Here is a 22,353-nt window from a genome sequence, read left to right as displayed (position 1 = left end):
TGATGAGTGTTTCCCAAATCTTCGGAAGCTTAATGCAATCGTATTTATTGAGATTTGGTTGGTTTTTGAGAGCTGCTGCTGCTTCTAAGAAAAGTCTCTCTTTCTTGAATTTGCTGTGATGGAGCATGGTGGTTTTCTTCCATGATACCCTGTGGGTGGTGTCCAAAACATGGTCAGCCAAGCCTGAATGGCCATAGTTGTGTTTGAAGATGTACGACTTGTGTTCCTCTAGACGGATGGATGCTGATCTGCCTGCTGGCGTACTTTGGACAGACAGGCAGATCAGCATCCATCTGTCTAGAGGAACACAAGTACACATCTTCAAACACAACTATGGCCATTCAGGCTTGGCTGACCATGTTTTGGACACCACCCACAGGGTATCATGGAAGAAAAACACCATGCTCCACCACAGCAAATTCAAGAAAGAGAGACTTTTCTTAGAAGTAGCAGCAGCTCTCAAAAACCAACCAAATCTCAATAAATACGGTTGCATTAAGCTTCCGAAGATTTGGGAAACACTCATCACCAGAGTTCCCACCTTACATTCCAGGCCACCTACTACTGCCCTTAGAGGGTGCTCTACCTAGATAGGACTTTAGTGTCACCCACGTGGTTGGGCTTAGTATTGTTTGTTATTTGTGTATATGTTACATTAATTGTTTTTGTAATCCCCGTAGATGTCCTAGTGACTAGGACGAAATATAGGAAGTATTAATGTCTATTTTAATTCTTTTTGAGTGTTGTAAAAAATCCATTAAGCCTCCAACATGTTGGTCTCCTGAGTTCAGAGGTGATAAAGAAAAGTGGAAAAGGCAAAGAAGAGTAACAAAAATGATATCAGGATTATGGAATGTAGACTATGAGGATAGATTGAGAGCGGTTCACATGCTCTCAATCTATAGGAGCTAGTAAATAGGAGCAGGAGAGGTGATATGATAGAGGTCTGTAAACTTCTGAATGGTTGTTGTAGGTTATCAGCTGATGAAATATTTCATTATATAGAAGGTGGAGAGAAGACAAGCAGGTATCCATGGAAGTTAAGTTTATGTGCAGTTAAGAAAAGAGTAGGAGCTAGAGTTTTCTCTCACAGAACTGTTAGTGAGTGGAAAAGTTTGCCGGTGCTGAAAAGTTTGACATAGCAGATTGGTAAATAAAACTACTACATGAAAAGAGACTAATATCACGCATAATAAACATAATGCAAATATAATTTTATACTTGAAATCAATGCTTAATGTAAGACCTGAAGTGTCCAGTAAGATTGAGAAGAAGACTAGAAAGAAATTTTGCAAGATGGAATTGGGAGGGGGGGGGGGGTTCAACATAGTCTAGCATTGTGCACAAGGGATAACTTTTTTTCTGCACTCTAGAATGACCACAAATAGGTGCTCTACATGATGTTATCACTGCCAGACCCTCATTCAAAGAATCCTGAACAAATATTAATCACCCAACCAGGGTGAAATCAGAGGTTAAAAAAAAACTGCCATTCCCTAAATGGCATCAGAACAAATAGCACAAGTTCTTCAAAAGTTTAATCTGTACCTTCAAGCCACTCTAGAAAACTTTATTTTCTATCCTTTCCTAGTGTATATGTAGCCAGCAAAAGAAAGAATGATTATGGAAGGATGACATTGATTGGAGGAAATGGTATAAAGACAGCTGTTGCAGAATGTGTGGTGGAGATACTTAATGAGCAGTTCATAAAGATCTTTCAATCTTGTGAATGTAACTTCATGGAGAGATTAAGAGCAGTTGATGATCGGGAGGAGAGACTGACTGTAAGTGAGCAAGAGGTGTTTGGGGAATTGAGTAAACTAGATGTAAATAAGGCTGTGGGACTTGATAATATATCACCGCTTATTCTGAAGGAATGTGCCAGAGAGTTGACACCTGCCTTGACATATTTTTTTAATACGAGTCTTGCACTTGGTCAAGTTCCTAAAGAGTGGAAGGAGGGCAAGATTGTGCCACTTCATAAAGGAGGTGATCGAACTCAAGCATCAAACTATAGGCCTAATTGTGTGTCAGGTATTGTGGTTAAGTTGTTGGAGAAGCTTGTGAGAACTAGGATCCAGAGATGGGTTGACAACAATGGTATAATCTTTGATGGACAGCATGGATTTGCTAAAGGAAGGTCATGTTTTAGTAATCTACTTACTTATTACAATAAAGCGACTGCTTCCTTGGACAGAGGAGAAGGATATACTTGGATTTCGCAAAAGCTTTTGATAGAGTACCTCATGATAAGTTGACAGTCAAACTAGAGCAGATGGGGTTGGATATTAGATTAGTGCATTGGATTGGAGACTGGATATCTGATAGGTATCAACAAGTTGTGTATGGGGGTGCAATATCCAGGAAAAGGAAAGTCACTAGCGGAGTGCCTCAGGGGTCTGTTTTAGGGCCATTACAATTTAACTTGTATATTAATGACATTGGCAAAGATTTGGATGGAGATATTCAGTTGTTTGCAGATGATGCAAAGTTGAGACGAACCATAAAGAGTAGTGAAGATGTTGTGGCCTTGCAAGAAGACTTGAATAAATTGAGTGATTGGGCAAGCAAATGGGGATGTGAGTTCAATGTTGCAAAATATAAGGTTTTAAAATTTGGAAAACAAAGATGGGATGCAGAATTTATGCTTGGTGAGAATATATTGTTGGAGGTAGAGGAAATAAGAGATCTGGGGGTGATAGTGGATAAGGATCTAAAATTTAGGGGACACATCACCAAAATTGTGAAGACAACACAAAGACTTCTGGGAATGATGCGGAGGACAATGACGTGTAGAAGTAGGGAGATTCTTGTTCCATTGTATAAGGCTTTGATTAGGCCACACATGGACTATTGTGCGCAGATTTGGTCACCTGGTTTTCAGAAGGATGAAGAGATGTTGGAAAGGCTCCAAAGGCGACTGACTAAGGTAGTTTCTGACCTCTGGAATGTCAAGTATGAGGAAAGATTGAAAAGATGTAATTTGCAGAATCTAGTGGAGAGAAGGAAGAGGAGAGATATGATAGAGACCTACAAATTGGTAAGGGGTTGTTATAGGATCAGTGGTGGAGAAGTTCTACAGAGAATAGTTGGAGATCAGGGGAGAACCAGAGGTCATCCCTGGAAACTGTATAAAAAGGGTGTGAGTAGGGGGGTGAGAGGCAGGATTTTTTCATGCAGAGTTGTGAATGATTGGAATGCCTTGCCTGAGAGTGTGGTGTCTGCAAGGAGTTTGATTGTGTTTAAGACACGGTATGATAAGATGTGTGTGAGATAAAAGGACCTCCTAGATGAGTCTTTGACTCCATGAGGTCTTGTTTAATAATAATATCAGTTCTTTTTTTTTCCTATCAACAATGTTATTTTGGACAGATAAACTAATGTGCTGAGATTAGAATCTTAGAACATGAAGACCACATCAATGAATCTGATAAATCTGACCTTGCTCTCCATATCAGTAACACTGGCCACAGAGTCTGTCAGATTAAACAGTTGATCAGTAACTTTATCATACCATTGTAGTGCAGTTTGTTTCTTTGTATATATGTGTATACTCCAGATGATGACCTTAATGTGAAGGTCGAAATGCCAAGTGTTTATTTTGGTTTATATTAAACTAAAGCTTTACTTTAACATGGTAGTTGTTTCCATAATTTTCATGATGTAAGGAAAGGATTCTGCTGGAAACAGACTTGGTTACTCCATTCAAGTAGATTTGAATTCAACCATCTCTCCCTAGAAATGTGTGAATTTGGTCTCTGCAGAGACCAGACTCAATATAATTGGGTCGTCTGTTGCAAATTTCTGTGTAAGACAAAGTTTTTTACCTTGGTTCTATTATATGTTAAAAGATACCAAGAAATTACATACTTAGTTTTAATCCTTTACCCAAGGAAGCAAAATAATGTTTTGTATTTGATTTTTTAACAATACTTGTGACATAATGATTATAAATATACACACGTCTGCACAAGAATAATGTTTAATTTGCCAAATATTTCGATCTGAATATTACAGACCATCTTCAGTGGCTACATAGGAATAGTTTTAAAAAACAAAGTGGAATACGAACAATTGATCACTCATACAGAATGAGCCGTGTGATGTCATATCGCTAAGTATTAGAAGAGTAAACATTTTTAAAGTCATAATTAATTAATGATATTAATTCAGAAATTCATATAATAATCTTAAATAACATTAGACTAATATAGGAAATTTACAAAAAAAAAAAAAAAAAAAAAAAAAAATGAATGTGTTATCCTGATTAAACTTTCCCAAATTTTTGATATAGATATGCTGTCATTACGATTCAAGTTAGGATGTTGAAGTAAGGCCTCCACACTTTCTTTAAATAAACGTTCAAATTTGTAGCGACATCTATGTAGGAGGAAAGTCTTGGACCAAAGGATGTTGTGGCTTGTTTCTAATCCATGCTGAGCTAATCCAGATTTCTCAGGTTTGTTGTGTTGAATTGATGACTGATACTCTTGAATTCTTTTTTTCTATAGAACATCCAGTTTGTCCAAAGTAGGAAAGATTACAATTACAAGGAACTTGATACACACCAGGTAGAGACAAGGTTGAGCGTTTATCTTTAGATGAAGGAAAATGGGTGGATAATTTGTTAATAGGTGTATAAGTGACTGTTAAATCATATTTCTTCAAAATTCTTTATCTTTTTTAGACGACCTTCTCATCTGTTCACCTTCTGGTATTCTTACAACAACAGTTTACAGAAAACCAACTTTCACAGGTCGTTATATTCTCAAAGAATCTGCTCATCATCAGTGGCTGTTAAATCATATTTCTTCAGAATTCTTGAAATTGGTTCTGAAATAATCCCGGAAATGTAAGGAATTGGAACTCGACGTATTGCTGTTCTGTGTTGGATTGTAAGAATCGAAAAGATGTTGTGTACTCTTTTCAGAGAAGCCATGTTTCATGTGATGTTTGATAGTCAAAAGTTCTTTCTGTAATAAATGAGAAGTTGAACATTAGTTTTGGCTCATCGGATTAAACATTTTATGATTCCTGTTTTTTGACAAGGATGATGAGCAGATTCTTTGAGAATATAACGACTGTGAAAGTTGGCTTTCTATAAACTGTTGTTGTAAGAACCAGAAGGTGAATGGATGAGAAGGACGTCTAAAAATGATAAAGAATTCTGAAGAAATATGAATTAACAGCCACTTATACACCTATTAACAAATTATCCACCCATTTTCCTTCATCTAAAGATAAACGCTCAACCTTGTCTCTACCTGGTGTGTATATCAAGTTCCTTGTAATTGTAATCTTTCCTACTTTGGACAAACTGGACGTTCTATAGAAAAAAGAATTCAAGAGCATCAGTCATCAATTCAACACAACAAACCTGAGAAATCTGGATTAGTTCAGCATGGATTAGAAACAAGCCACAACATCCTTTGTTCCAAGATGCTCCTCCTACACAGATGTCGCTACAAATTTAAACGTTTATTTAAAGAAAGTGTGGAGGCCTTACTTCAACGTCATAACTTGAATTGTAATGAGTGTATATCTATATCAAAAATTTGGGAAAGTTTAATCAGGATAACACATTCATTTTTTTTTTTTTTGTAAATTTCCTATATTAGTCTAATGTTATTTAAGATTATTATATGAATTTCTGAATTAATATTATTAATTAATTATGACTTTAAAAATGTTTACTCTTCTAATACTTAGCGATATGACATCACGCCTCGTTCTATGTGTGAATGATCAACTGTCCGTATTCCACTTTGTTTTTTAAAACTATTCCTATGTAGCCATTGAAGATGGTCTGTAATATTCAGACCCAAAATATTTGGCAAATTAAACATTATTCTTGTGCAAACGTGTATATATTTCTAATTTTTTGTATACATCTGAAATATTTCACACATTTCTTGGTATATTTAATGTGTGTGTGACACTGAATTGATAGTTCTTTTCATCTACCTATAATTTAATCAAATCCTTCTGAAAAGCCACAAAATCAGTTTTGCTACTCATAGCTTTCCCAAAATCTTTCCATCATCTGCAAACAACTTCATATTCCAAACTTAAATTGTTCCAAATATTAATATACAAGATCAACAATAGCAACCTTAAATGCCTTCCCACCCACACCCACTCTTGGTATCACACCATTACACAATTTGCTCATTACCACCAGGCATCCAATCTCCTATTCTATTGTTGGTGATGACGGGCAATAGATGGTGCTGATGGTAGTAGTAGTAGGAGAATTAAGAAGTAGTGGATGTATTTAGCAAGGCAGAGTAGAGTGCCCTCCTGCAATGAGTCCTTGGACTTCCTGGAGGGAAATCCAAGCAATAATAATAAAAAATTCAACTTGATAACTTATTATAAACTTCTGCAGTTTCAATTTAAATATCAACTTGCTATTTTGTTGCATTGTTTTGCAACATCTATATATAGTACCATATAGTATAGTACATATAGGAGCACTCTTGAGAGATTCAACTAAATTGTCAAAATATGACCTCCCCTCAAGAATTGTGTTTCCTGTAAGGAAGGTTTCTTGTTTATTTCTGGAAATAGTCTGTGTACAGAAATACACAACAGAATAAGCAAAACTAATATTGTCAGGGAGCAGTTGAATAAGTTTGTACGAAATAAGAGAGAAATTAGCTACACTAAATTTTAGCAATCAGCAGTCTGAGAGTTGGGTTAGATATAACACTTGATCAAAGATTAGAGATAACAGTAATGAGAGGTGTGATGAAAATTAGGGACTTAAACAGATGGCATCAATGGAAGAATCATTAAAAAATGAAGATACAGGAAGGAACTTCACATGATTAGCATTCAAGTATGTAGAGCAGGGCTAATATAAGGTAATATGGTCACTTATACAGAATGGGGAAAATGTTAGCAAAACAAGTGTAATCTTTTCCTGCCAAGACGGCAGGAAAAGACCCAGATGAAATGAAGATCTAGGTGGATTGATTTAGTCAAGTGTTGATAGGAGATTAGTAATAATGTTAACTTAATCATGAGGTACTGTCATAGCAAGCTATACATCCATTGAGAATAATAGTGCAATGCAATGCATTGTCATCCAAATGAGCATTGTATGATGCTGGAAAGAATATTGTGTTTACCTGGAGGAATGATAGAAAGAGCAGCTATGGCAATTAATAGGGGTGAAAGGGTGGATGAGATGATTGCGATGGTAGGAACGAATGACTTGAGAGGCAATGTAAATCGGGTGGCGAGAGATATGAGATTCTTGCTTGAGGTTGTACAAAAGAAAATGCAGAGAGGAAAGACAGTGTGCATGTTGCCTAGGTATGATAGTGACAAGCTGAGCAGAAGAGCAGTAATATTGAATAGCATAATAGCTAGAATGTGTCAGAAGAGAGGATTGAAATATGTGAATGCTTGGAGGGCATTTGAGGACAGAAAGGAATTGTATGCGAGAGACTGCTTGCATTTGAATAAGGAAGGATGTAAGTAGGCATCTGGAGAAGTTGCTGTTTTCTGAACGAGTCGGTGTGTCAATGCAGGGAAACTAGAATACCCAGGATGTATGGTAGCAGGGGTGGCCTCTTGTGGGAATGGGTGCTTGGGAGAAGGGAGATGCCATCAGGTAACATTAAGCTCAGTGGAGACTAGAGGGAATAATGCTAGGTATAGAAACAGTGGCATTTTCATGCTTTATATTAATGCCAGGAGTATCCAGAATAAAGGAGAGGAATTGGTGGTGCTGTTAGCATTAGCCTGGCCAAAGATTATTGGGATCACTGAGACGTGGTTGACAGAAGAGGATATAATAACAGAAATAGAAGTAGCAGGATACAGCGTTTTTTGGCAGGATAGGAAGGGAAAGCATGGTGGTGGAGTACTGCGGTGGAGTACTGCTTATGATTTTATTTATTTATTTATGCTTATGGCTAAATGAAAACTGGTAAGTGAAAAGTACAATTACAATTTCCAGAAACAAATGATGAAAATCTTAACATATAAAAGTTCATTACATAAAAGGCAAAACCTGCTTTCTAAGTCTTTCCTTTTTTTAAATTTTAAAGCAAAAGTAACTTGTCATAATTAAGTCAGAGACAATTATCGTCCTGCTGCACCAAGTATGACAAGGCTGAATGTTCTCACAACACTTCACAACAAAAGTAGCTGTATCTGAGGTTTAAGTAGAGAGCAGTTGTGTCATGTGAGAAAACTTGATTCATTAGAGGAGGCCCATTTCACACTGTATCATCATCTTCTAACATGAGGAGGAGTTCTGCTGATACTATATGAGAGTAACTACGAGAATAGCATCTTCGTGATGAGACGAGACTGTGATCTTCTGTTTCCTCCATAACCACCGACAGCATCATACCAACTACAAGTCAAGGTCCAGGATGGAAAGCCAATCCGTCACCTTGTGGATGTCTTGTAGGCCACCACCGTGAAATTGGTGCCTTGGGCAGTCGTACACAATATGAGTAATCATCTGAACCACGGGAAAACAATCCCAATAAGGGTGATCTGACAGCCCCCATTTATGTAAAAGATAGTCACATCTGCCCTGACTAGTTCTGATCCTGTTTTTGGATGACCAAATCTTCATAGGAATATCAAAACCAGGCTGAGGAGCACAGGAATCTTCTACCAGGAAACATTTTGTTTTTAGATTGTTAGACCAGTATTCTCTCCATATGACAGACATAGCCTTTCCGTGCCACCCCACCCACCAGTAGTGTTGCCTAGTGGTACATTGCTGGTGCTTCAGAAAAAAGAAGCCCCAGAGATGAATCACAGGCAACATTAAGCTAATGTCTCACACAAGGCGTCCAAAGGTTGATGAGTCTACTGACTTCATGGAGATACCCGTAGTAATAATAATAATAATAAGGTTTCCAAGCCTCCTGGACTACTTACAATTATGATGAATATTGCTTATGATAAGTGATGACTTATGTCGTCTAAGAGTGCAGACTTTGGAAGGCAGTGACACTAATGATTTTGAAAGCATATGGTGTGAGGTAGAGGTGGGCAAGACAGGATATTTAGTGGGGCGTTGCTACAAACCAAGAAGCACAGAGGGTAGGGACCAGGAAATGCTTAGTTGAGCTTGGCAAGTGCAAGAAGAATGATTGTTATGGGAGATTTTAACTATAACAGTATAAATTGGGCAGAGGAAAATGCATGTAGCAATAAGGGAATGGAATTTCTACAATTCTTGAGGGACAAATGTCTTAGGCAACATGTAATAGAGAGAACAAGAGGTTCAAGAATTTTGGATGTCATCATAGCATCAGAACAGTTGACAATAACTGAGATGACATCTCTCCCTACAGTTGAAGAGAGTGACCATGTGGTTTTGACTTGGAAGATGAACAGACACTCAGGAATATCAAAGAGATGGAAACGTATGTGGAATTATAAGGCAGGTGATAATAATAGTCTTAAATATCAACTTAGAGAAGTTTCATGGAGGAAGGAATTGAAAGGACGGGATATCATTAGTGCTTGGGAAATTGGGAAGGAATATTTGTTAGCAACAATAGTAAGCTGTATTCCAAAAGTGAAGAAGATGACACAATTTGGTGTAAAGTGGATGACAAACAATATCAAACAGGAACTGCATGTGAAAAAAGAGGCTACGGAAGAGATATAAGGAGACAGGTGAAGAGCAGATGAATGAAGAATATAAGACACATGCCAGGAGAGTGACTAGTATGGTAAGGAAGGTGAAACTGGAATATGAGAAGAGATTGGCCCTAAGATCCAAACTAAATCCTAGGGAATTTTTTAGCTATGTGTCCAGTAGTAGTAGAAATGATTGTGGAATAATGACATTGTGGGATAAAAATGGGAATAGAGTGACTGATGCAGAGATAGTGGAATTGTTCAATGAACACTTTACTGGAGTATTTCATCCTGGAGGAGTACATTTTAATACTAGACAGATAGGGCAGGTTCAAGGTTTAGAGGTGCAGGAGGAGAGCATGTTCCAAATAATGAGTACTCTTGATGTCAGTAAAGCTGTAGGACCGGATGCTATTTCACCACGAGTTTTGAGAGAATGTGCTAAGGAACTGACAGCGCCTTTGATCTGGCTTTTCAAAAGTCTGGCTATGGGTAAGATGCCCAGGGAATAGAAAGAAGGTAAGAAAATGCCATTGCATAAGGGTGGTAGCAGACTGGAAGTCTGCTACCAAATATAGACCAGTTTGTGTGTCATCAGGAGTTGGTAAGATCTTGGAGAAATTGGTGAGGGACCGTATACAGCAATGGACAAATGAGGATAAAGTTATCTGTGAGAGTCAACATGGATTTGTGAAGGGTGCACTTGTTTTAGTAATATGCTAGCCTTTTATAATAAAGTTACAAGAGCAGTTGATGAGGGAAAGGCAAATACTGCCATTTTCTTGGATTTAGTGAAGGCATTTGACAGGGTACCACATGATAAGCTGATATTTAAGTTGCAGTACATGGGTTTGGATGTCAGGTTGGTCAACTGGATTCAGGATTGGCTGTCCGATAGGTATCAGAGAGTTTTGTATGGTGGGGCAGTATCAAGGACTCAGAAGTTTACAAGTGGGGTTCCACAGGGCTCAGTACTGGGACCTATATTGTTTAACCTTTATATCAATGACATTGTCAATTGATTGCAGGGGGATATTCAGTTGTTTGCAGATGATGTGAAGCTGGGAAAGGTTATTAGTAATAATGCAGATGTGGTAGCCCTGCAAGAGGATTTGAATAAACTAAATAGATGGGCAAATTAATTGGGAGTTTCGGTTCAATGCAGCAAAATGTAAGGTCTTGAGGTTTGGGATCCATCGATGGGAGGATGCAGGCCCGGCTGGTGGCATGTGCGAAGTGTGCAATATACACAGGCGCCGCTGAAGAAAAGGCACCTAAAAGATGTCAAAAAATATGAGATAAGAGTTTAAACGAACAACGAATGGTACATATAATTATGAATGTACATCATCTTCCGTTCAAGCCCCTTCAGATCTTCCCGGAAACGAACATATAAATTCTGAAATATTATCTTGGACCAGATTATATCAATGTAATTTTTTATTAAAATTTACGAAAATATGCCTAAAATAGTTCTTTATTTTTTGATGTATCATAAATCAACTTATGATTAATTGTTGAGTCCCGTGTAAGGGATGTATCCTAATTTTAATTGGATCGGATGCATGTGGTCTGGCCCTAAAAGTTGGCTTACTACTGATAACTCATTCTTCTTGACATTCGAGCCTGTTATATTAGCCGACTATTAGGGCTGCGTCAGTGACACAAAATAATCGACAAATTCTCGAGTCCTATGTGAAACATTCTTGTAAAATTCTCTTATCTATTTTTGTTGAATCTTCAAAATTAATTTATTTATTAATGCAAAATTAATGTAAAGAATATATGAATAATCTCTTAACTTTATATTACTATTTTATATTATTTTCAAAATTTATATAACTTGAAAAAATTTGTATAAGCAGGACTAATCCATAAATAACATTATACTGTAAAGCGGTTTTCATTTGTTTTTCATTTCCTGTTCATTTTATTCACACTTTATTCAAAAAAAACTTTTTTGGAAAGGCACCGACATTAATCGCACACACAAGAAAAATACTATGCGCCAGTCCTGGGAGGATGCATACTCAATTGGAGGAGCTGAACTGGAGGAGGTAGGGGAGACAAGAGATCTGGGCGTGATGATTGATAGAAACCTAAAATTCAGAGAACGTATTGCAAAGGTGGTGAAAGTAACCCAGTGGACTGCTGCAATACTGAGAAGGATGCTGCAGAGATAAAAGAGTTATCATTCCATTGTATAAGATCCTGATCAGACCACACTTAGACTATTGTTCTCAAATTTGGTCCCCAGGATTTAAAGGGGATAAATTAACTGTGGAAAGAGTACAAAGGCAGATAACAAAGATGGTTTCTCTATGGTGCATGTTAGTTATGAGGATTGGCTGTGGGAATGTGGACTGCAGAGTTTGGTAGATAGAAGAAGGAGAGGTAATATGATTGAGACTTTTAAACCATTGAGAGGTGGTTACAGGGTTGACGCTGGGGAGTTATTTTGCTTGGTGGAACAGCGGGAAGAAGTGATGATGAGGGGCCATCTCTGAAAGTTACGAAAGGAAGCTGTGAGCAAGAGGATGGGGCATGGTTTCTTTGCATGGAGGGTGGTTCAACCACCCTCCATGCAAAGAAAGGCAATGCATTACCTGATAGTGGTGAGATCGAGAATGGTCAATGAGTTCAAGGAGTGGTATGATAGACTGTGTTTCCTAGGAAGGACCTCCTGCAATGAGTCTTTTGACTCTGTGAAGGCCTGAATAATAATGATAATAATAATATCTTATATAAGAGGATGAATGTGTTGCCAGAAAATTCGAAGATGGAAAAAGAGAACTTTTTTTCTTTTTTTTTGGACATATCTGCAGGATGGATGACATTAGAAAGATCAAATTCTTTATGATCAGTAGAAGGGACAACATAAACAGGGGAGGACAGCAGACAAGAGTGGTTAGATGGGTGCAAAAAGAGTACAGGAATTGGTCTACTTGGCAATGGACAGGAGTGAATGGTAGAAAATAGTAAGAACTGCATTGGTAGATAGAAGTTCTTACTATTTTCCACTATCAATCATTAAGATAGACTCTTAATGATTGAGAGTGGCTAGTGAAGTGCTACACAGCAGTCTTTAGATTGCTACTATTCACAATGTGTATATTAAGGAAACTGAGAAATGCTTAAAAGGAAGATATATGATTGTTTAATTGTTTTCTGACAATTTTAACTGGGGAAAAGTGATAAAGAATGATTAACAGAGTTCCTACAAGATGATCTAATTTAGGCTAGCAATGGATGGATAAAATGGTAATGTAATCCACTTTAACAATGGCAAATGAAAAACTGTGTGTTCTGATTTGAGAAATTCAGAAGACAGTTATTGATGGAATTTAGCTAAAAAAATTTCAAACATGCCTAAAGGGACTAGAGATTTCTCAGTGATGGTGGACAGAGATGAAGTTTGGCTACAGTGTTACTATAACAAAACTTCCATAGAATGAGACTCTGTCTGGAGATTTAATTCAGCAAGCAACATATTGAACTTTGAGTCTGGATGAATTCAAGGTTCAATGATGCATTCTACTCTCCTTACCACTCTCCAATGTAAAAAGAATTACTCCTCTACACCTTTTATAAAATCTACACCTTCACAAAACTTCCAGGGATGGTCTCTCATTCTCCTTTCATCCTCTACTCAATGTATAATCTCTTCTGTATTCATCTAGTAAAAATCCCCTCACCAACTTGCACATCTCCATCATATCATCTCTTTCTGCCTATCAACTAAATTCTGCAATTTACAGAGTTTAGTGAATTTACCTCTCCCTAGAAACGCCGTGAGGAATTCTGGCACCCATGGCCAGGAAAGAAAATTGCGCCGTTCTAAAAAAAAAAAAAAAAAAAAAACTTTAAAAATCTAAATTTTTGCGCCTATGGCCGGGGCCACATTGACCATAGCCTCACTGTGCCTCTCCCCATAACCAACATTCTAGAGTCCTAATATTACTTTAGTTACACATCACTAGATCCTATCCAGAGTTTCCACATCCCAACAGAAAGATTAAAATGATGCAAAGGATAACAGTTATTCTGAGATGAAGACTGTGACATGCAAGGATGCCACTGTACCAATTTACAAGGCCTCAATACAATCACATCTGATCTCTAGGATTTTGAAATTGGAGGTACAGATGAGAAATTAGTAAAGAGAGAAAGGATATAGAGATGAATAATCAAGATGTGTGTGAAATAGTGATGTGTGTTGAGTATGAAGATAGATTAAGAAAATGTAAACTAAAAACTGGTAACTAGGTGGAGCAGTTTTGATATTGAGCCTCTGTAGCTAGCTCAGATAGTATAGACAAAATCTTTTGGAAAGGTCTGGGTTTGAATTCCATCTAGGACACAAAGAACCTTTATGAGAGCTTTTGAAATGAAGACTGGTATTATAGTTAGCTGGTATTATACAGAGAAATGGCAGGATTTTTCCCAGTAGAAACTTAGGTTTTTCATCCCACCAAACTGCACCTGTAACACAATTGGAAGAATGAGACATTGTGCCCTTCATTTGGAAAAGATTGAGTTCGTCACGATGAGAGGAATTTTATATATGGGCTTTTACAATCAAAGGTGAATTAGTTCATTTTATATGGGGGGTTACAAGGTCTTTCATTCTGCCCATGTACAGGAAAACCAGTAGATGTCATTGTGCGTTGATAGTAGTGTAATGTAGTGTGGAGTAGAGTACCCTCCCGCAATGAGTCATTGGACTCCTTGGAAATTTCATGCAATAATAACAATAATGATAAAACAGGCAAATTGGCCAGAAGAGCACATGCAATTTGCAGCCACAAGAAGAAAATTCAAATAGGATTAACTGTTATATCATGAGTGGCATCAAGTTTTTAGAAGCCAAGTTACCTCTCCCCATAACCAACATTCTACAGTCCTAATATTACTATGTGACAGGTCACTGAGCCTAACAAAAAAAAAGGGAAAATGGGAATGGAAGATGTACTGTGATGACAAAGTAATGAAAAAGGACTGAGATAGGTGAAATCTGTCATTAAACCAACTTCTGTAATATCTTCACTACCACATCTAATACAAAAAGTGGCCTACAGAATGACACCACTGATTTGGATTTTCTATTATGTATTGCAATTATTTTTTTTTTTCTCCTGTAGCTCTTCTGGGACTCAAATCAAGAGCACTATCAGCTCCTTTGCACATTCTCTTAATGTAAGTGATGGCAGTACTTCATCTAGTACCAGAGCCTTATTAATCTCAAGCTTACTTAAAACACTTCACATTTCTGAAAATCAGTATCCCCACTCTTCTTTACCACTGTCATTCAACAGTACTCCCAATAAACCTACACTCGAAAAATACATATATATACTTACTGTATGTTTCTGCTTTAACTTCAACATATGCGATCTACATGCCATCACCAGGAACTAAAGTCAGTTTCTCAAATTCATGCTTTCTTCTGCTAGCTATATAACTGTCCAATTCACTAGGATTTTGTTTTGTTGCTACTGCCAATCTCTTTTCGTATGCCAATTTCCGTTCTTCACATTCCTTGTCACCTTCCAACCTTTTCCTTATACTCCTCATGCACTAAGAAGCACTATCCTGTTCTTTATCTCTTCCATAACATCTTTCTCTGCAGCTCTTGTATAATTCCGTGATTCATCTATTTCTCCTCTGACTATTAATTCTCCTAACCCTAGGAATACAGTTTAACAATGCCATCAGTAAGTATCTCAAATGAAGTTCTAGGCAATAGTAATTTCATTCCCTTCAGGTGATCATGCCATAGCAGGTCACCAATATATATATATATATATATATATATTTTTTTTTTTTTTTAAATTTAACTTGATAAAATATACATTGGAAGATAGGGAACAAAAAGGACTATTTACATATTATAAGAATATATATTACAGAGAAAAAAAAGGATTTTCTTTTTAAATATGCAACAGAAAGGAGGCAAAAGATACATGAGTGGTAGACAGGATTTGTCTTTTTAGTAAGAGCCAATATTATAGTTCAGTATCACTTTTAGTTATTTTTCAGCTGAAGTGTATCGTTGTCGACAATCTAGAACAGGGTACTAGTTGGATTCTACTCCTCTATGAATTTTGCAAGTTCTTGTTTCTTTGTAATAATCAAATTCCAATGAAAGCCTGCTTTATAGTTTCTGACATAGGCTACACATGAAGGTTTGTTCCGATTCAGTGATGGACGGGTGCTGGTTATTTCTTGTGTGCTTAAAGTGGAAACTGTAAATGACGGTCTTGACATAGATGAAGAGGAAATTGCATATTCTGTGTCTGTTCTCTTCTCTGAAGTCTCGCTTCCAATTCTTCCCTCCAACTACAAGAAAATATACCACTTCCTTTGTGTCAGTGCCTCCAACTTCGCCCTTCGTATATTCAACCATAATCCTCTCGTCTACAAAGCTGCACATGCCACCCAGTTTTCAGTGGGATCTTCCATATAAATTGAAGTGTGCCAAACCAGATTCCGACATACAGTGTAGACTATGGCATTACATCTTGCCAACTCCTACTAAGCTCTACAAATTTCAACTTAGAGAATCGGATCTGTGTCTATTCTGAGAAGTTTGAGGTAACTTGACACACATATCTAACCTGTCCTACAAGCAAAGCGATGATCACCTATGCCCTGAATATTGCCTTTAGCACCTGTAACTACACACACAACCAAGAAGACTACTGGAATTTAGTCTATACAGAAGAGAATATTATATATATCATCATCATCATGCATATCAAGTATTTAGGCCTAGTGTGGCCTGTTCCGGCCTTAGAAGTTGTCATTGAATCGTTTAAGAGGACATCCTGGTTTTCTTTTTCCTAACGGCTTGTACTTTAAGGCTTGTTTTGATAATCTTTCTATTTTCATTCTTTGAACGTGTTCCATCCATTTATGTTTATATTTTTTAATTTTTTCTATTATTGGCTCTTGGTTTAATTCTTTCATAATTTTGTCGTTTCTTTTGTAGAAGTTCTCCCCTTGTATAGTAGAAGGGGTAAGAACAAGGGATCTCTTCTTTGCTAAATGAAAAACCCAAGTACAGGCAGGGAGGATGCGATGACTACATTTTTTCCCTTTTGGTAAATAAGTGGATTTTCAAACATATGTTCATCTGCAATTGAATTTAAGGAGAGATATGGGTAGTGGTGTGTGGACTACACAATTCTCCCCCAATGAGACTTCGGATATCCTGGTTGTACTGTGTAACATGTGAATGATATAACCAACTGTAATTTATAACAAATAAATTGTTGAAGAAATGCAAAATCATGAAAAAGAATAAATACTTACAATGAATGAATATACACAGAAACAGACACAGCATTATTTTTTGACAAGTGAATCTGAAAAATAAAAACGGTAATTCAATACAACTTTTAACAAAGGTGGAACTTAAAATCATTACTAAACATAATTTATTATTAAACAAAAAATTTGGTTTATTTGTCATTAGGATTAAAAATACATACCAATTAGAAAAAACTGATCAATTTCACCACAGATTTCTTATGTAATAAATTTAGTTTAATCCTTTATCCAAGTGTGAGCAAACAAAGTTTGTGCCTGAAAGTATCTTCAGGACTGGGGTAAGGTGGTGCAACACCTTAATGCATAACATTAGACATATCCACAAGGAGATGTGTTTTGCATTATGGGTGATAGTGAGATAGGAGTGTTAGTAGCTTGCTCCATCTTTGCAAGGCGTCGTCCTGGTGTTGCACCACCTTACCCCAGTCCTGAAGATACTTTCAGGCGCAAACTTTGTTTGCTCACACTTGGACAAAGGATTAAACTAAATTTATTATATTCTAACCAAGTGAAAAATAAACTTTCAACATCTTTCTCTAAATCCAGAGTATTTATTAAAAAGGTGGCACACCATTTGGCAACTCCTATAGGTAGAGATGACTTTGCTAATGCTTCTGGCTGGTATCTCCACTTGGGCCTGGCTCCCACTGAAGAGACCTCAATAAAGGTCGAAACTAGTCTGGGTAGTGGCCCTTCCCTTAATGCATAACATTAGACATATCTGCAAGGAGATGTGTTTTGCATTATGGGTGATACTGAGATAGGAGTGTTAGTAGCTTGCTCCACCTTTGCAAGGAGTCGTCCTGGTGTTGCACCACCTTACCCCAGTCCTGAAAATACTTTCAGGCGCAAACTTTGTTTGCTCACACTTGGATAAAGGATTAAACTAAATTTATTATATTCTAACCAAGTGAAAAATAAACTTTCAACAGATTTCTTATGGCTTCCTCAGGGTAAAAAATATAAATGTTCTGTTAACAAATACAAGATATATTATTATTATTATTATTTGACACCTCCTGGAAGTCCAAAGACTCATCGAGGGAGAGTGTGCCAACAGCATCGAATGATCGGTCCCCTTCCAACTGCTAACTGCACTCAAACTTACTTAACTGAGCCATTAGTAGCAGAGGCTCTACCAATCGACCAACCTTTGCCGGCAAGATATAAATTAACAGGCTGGAAGGAACCATTGTAGTATGAACAAGCAAAAAACAACAGTGAAGGATGACATGAGTTATCCCTATTCTAGCACTTTTGGCACTTTTTTTTTGTTCATTTATATCTTGCATTTGTCAACCATCGACTGCCCCAAATTTGGGAGGCTTACATCAGCAGACCTTCAGCCCAATGGCTAAGAACGCCTACTTAGCCTGCTAGAGGGCACCATGAGGACTTTTAGGAGAACAATAGCTTCATCTCTTCATTCTCAGTTACTGTGTTGTAGTGCCTATGTGCACATGCCTTTTTTGCAAATGGCAATGTGACGTTGCCGAAATATCGGAAATATTTATTAAAGTATAATTTAATTTATATTCTTAACTATGTTGTTCAATTCCTTAAGTGTTTTAATCATACATGCATGTTTCACCCAAAAGAAGTCAAGTAATTATTATTAACATCTGGCTTCCATGGAATCAGAGCCTCATGGGATGTACACATTATCATATATAAATCTTATCCAACTGTGCATTAAACTGATTCAATGTTCTACATTCACAACACTCAGACAATGCATTCCAGTCATGAACCACTCTCCACTCTTTTGCTCACATCCTCCTTATACAGTTTTGTTTTAGCCCCTGTCTCCCACATCTTCTGCGCATTATCTCTGTGAGATACAAAACTTTTATTATTAGTGCATGTTTGTGGTGAGGGTGAACTATTTTTTGCAAATCTTATTTTATTCTGGTAAAATAACATATAATTATTTATTATAATTACAGCTATTTTGCCTGCTTCAGTTTAGGAGTGCCCCTGTTTAAATGTCATTGGCTACATGCTGACATACTATATACTGACATACATACTATAAACATACTGACTACAAACTGGTATTCACCACAAACCAAAAACTGGCAAACCTCCTAAAATCCACCAAACCTCACACACAGAAAGAAATATTTGAACAGCACAATGCAGTCTATAAATTTCCCTGCCAAAAAGACTGTGACATCACCTACACAGGTTCCACCATCAGGTCTCTATGGGCAAGACTACAAGAACACTTCCGTGACTGTAACATCCCTATTCCAGAACATTTAAACACTAAAAAACGTAACATCAAAAAGAAAAATCGAATACAAAGCACAGGAAAAACGGAAATAGCTGTTCACGCCCTTGAACAAAAACACACCCCGCAGATAGACAAGGCCATCATAGTAGACAGACAAGACAATGAAACAATGCTCAGAATATCGGAAACAATAGCTATAAAGTGTGACGCGAACTCTATCAACGTACACAGGCCCTACATAATCTCCGAGGTTTGGAAGCTTCACAACATAAAATTGAGGTCACAACCCCAACCAATAGGTGACAACACAAACACTTCAAAAGCAGAAGCACCTACCCGACCTGACATAGCATTCACTTTCCCAATGTGTTCAGATGACGACCACGAATAGTCGAAACAGACCGCACCCCGTCAACCACCTTTCCCCTTCCCCCTCCCTATTTTAAAAAATCAACCCTTTCACCTTCTCCCCACCCTATATAATATAATATATATGTTTATATATATTACGGAAAAAAACCCGGGTTTTTCTAACTTAATTCTACCAAATTGCCTACCCCCCCCCCACACACACACTCAGTAGTTTTTCGACATCGCAGAAGAGAGGAAAAGCCGCAACACCCAGAAAAAGGTATGTGTAAATTTCTATTCCTTATGCTACATATACTTTTTGGTACATTTACACTCACCATGCCCTAAGAATCCATGAGTAAATAGCCAATGACATTTAAACAGGGGCACTGAAGCAGGCAAAATAGCTGTAATTATAATAGTTTATTAAGGGGAGTAACATGGGAGTTTTCCCAGAAATAATACACATATAATTATTTATTTATTATAGATACAAGGCTGAATTATGATGAGTGTCACTGTTGAAAATATGAAAAGAATTATATTTTTTCAATTATCGTTACACGAAACAAATACACTGCGATCTAATGCAGTGTGAGAATTATTGCATTTGATGAAATGCAGCCAGGCTCACAGATAATTGTTTGTGCTTGTGATTGCACGTTACAAGGTCATTCCGACGCTGCTTGGTTGGGCAGTGTATCATATGCTTCCACGTTATTTTTATAAGATACGAAACTTTTATTATTGGTGTTTGTTCGTGGTGAGATGAAATATTTTTAAAAAAGCATTTTTTTAATATGTAAATTAATTTATTAATAAATTGGTTACTGATTAGGAAAAAATAATTTTTTATTTTTTTTATTTTATATATTTTTATTTTTTTGCTTTTATATATGCAGCACCACCACTTAAAATTTTCACCGGCTGCCACTGCTCTCAACAGTTTAAAAGTCTCGATCATATCACCTCTCCTTCTATCCACCAAACTGCAGTCCACATTCCCTTAGTCGATCCTCATAACTCATATTGCACAGTCCTGAAACCATCTTTGTTATCCACCTCTATACCCTTTCCACAGTCAATTTATCCCCTTCAAATCCTGGGGACCAAATCTGAGAACAATAGTTTAAGTGTGGTCTGATCAGGGTCTTGTACAACAGAATGATAACTCTTTTATTCTTGGTTCCAAGTGAAAGCAAACAAAGCTTGTGTGAGAAGTAACTTTACGACTGGGCTCTATATTTGTATATAGATGTTAATGACTTCATATCAATTGCCTTAGTATCGCATAATGGGTCTAGGTCTGGCTCCCAATGATGAGACCTTAACAAAGGTCGAAACCAATCTGTGTAGTGACCCTTCACATAATGCATATATGTGAAGGGTCACTACACAGATCTGTGGGACTTGATAATATATTACCATGTATTTTGAAGGAATGTGAAAGGGAGCTGATATCTGCCTTAGCATATCTGTTTAATATAAGTCTTACACTGTGTCAAGTTTTCAAAGCAGTGGAAGAAAGTGAAGTTTGTACCATAAGGGAGGTGACAGAAATCAAGCATCAAATTATAGGACAAACTATGTGTCAGGTGTAAGGATGAAGAGGCTAGTGATGGGTTGACAACAGTGGTATTATCTTTGATGGACCACACAGATTTGCTAAAGAGACATACTTTAGTAATATACTTGCTTATTATAATTATGTCTGCGCGGTTAGCCTAGTGGCTTTGCGCTTTGCAACCATATGCCTGGGGAAGGAGATGGTAGCATATAGCTACCCTCCCCCGGCTGTATGACAGATGGGAACCAGAAGAAGATTATAATTATAATAAGCTGACAGCGACACTGGACAAGGGAGATGAATACATGGTAATATACTTAGATTTGGCAAAGGCGTTTGATAGATTACAACATAAAATGATAATGAAACTAGAGCAGATGGGGTTGAATATTAGACCAGTGCACTGGATTGGAGATTGGCTATCTAATAGATTTCAGTAAGTTGTGTATGGGGGAGCAATATCTCAGAGGAGGAAAGTCACTAGTGCTGTGCATCAGGGGTCTGTTTTAGGGTCACTGCTGTTTAATCTATATGATAATGATACTGGGGAAGATTAGAATGGGAATATTCAGTTGTTTGCAGATGATGCAAAGTTGGGAAGAACTATGAAGAGCAGAACAGATGGTGTGCCCTTACAAGAAGACTTGAATAGACTGAGTGAATAAGCACAGGAGTGGGGATGCCAGTTCAATGTTGTGAAATGTAAAGTTTTAAAATCTGAAAAACAATGATGGGATGTAGAATTTACTCTTTGTGGAGAAATATTGTTGGAGGTTGAGGAAATAAGAGATATTGGGGTGATGGTGAATAGGGATCTAAAATTTATAGGATATATTGGCAAAATTGTGAGGAATACAACAAAATCTGACAATGATGCAGAGGACACTGACTTACAGAAGTAAAGAGATTTTGGTTCCATTATATAAGGCCTTGATTAGGCCACATATGGACTACTGTGCACAGATTGTCACCTGGTTTTCAAAAGGATGAAGAGAGATTGGAAAGGGCCTGGAGGCAATTGACTAAGATGGTTTTTGGTCTCCGGAATGTTGAGTATGAAGAAAGGTTGAGAAGATGATTTGCAGAGTCTAGCAGATAGGAGGAAGAGCAATCATATAATAGAGATGTACAAGTTGAGGGATTTTTATAGGACTAATGCTGAGGTTTTCCATAAAACGGTTGGGGAACAAGAGGTCATCCATGGAAGCTGAATAAGGATGGTGTGAGCAAGGGAGGAAGGCTTGCA

General features: G+C 37.2%; 1 protein-coding gene across 1 annotated transcript in view; it reads right to left on the bottom strand.

Annotated features, from left to right (window-relative positions):
• Positions 1 to 22,353, bottom strand: part of Cad87A (cadherin 87A) — a 1,045,423-nt gene that overhangs the window by 812,071 nt on the left and 210,999 nt on the right. Inside the window, exon 2 of the mRNA XM_090395555.1 lies at positions 16,936 to 16,988. Within this exon, the coding sequence (XP_090251681.1) occupies positions 16,936 to 16,988 (53 nt within the window). The remainder of the gene's footprint in view (positions 1 to 16,935; positions 16,989 to 22,353) is intronic.

Source organism: Typopeltis vanoorti, chromosome 7, assembly GCF_054136105.1.
Source record: "Typopeltis vanoorti isolate ZY-2024b chromosome 7, IOZ_Tvanoo_1.0, whole genome shotgun sequence".
Classification (NCBI taxonomy): domain Eukaryota; kingdom Metazoa; phylum Arthropoda; class Arachnida; order Uropygi; family Thelyphonidae; genus Typopeltis; species Typopeltis vanoorti.
This window is presented reverse-complemented; position numbering and strand designations above follow the sequence as displayed.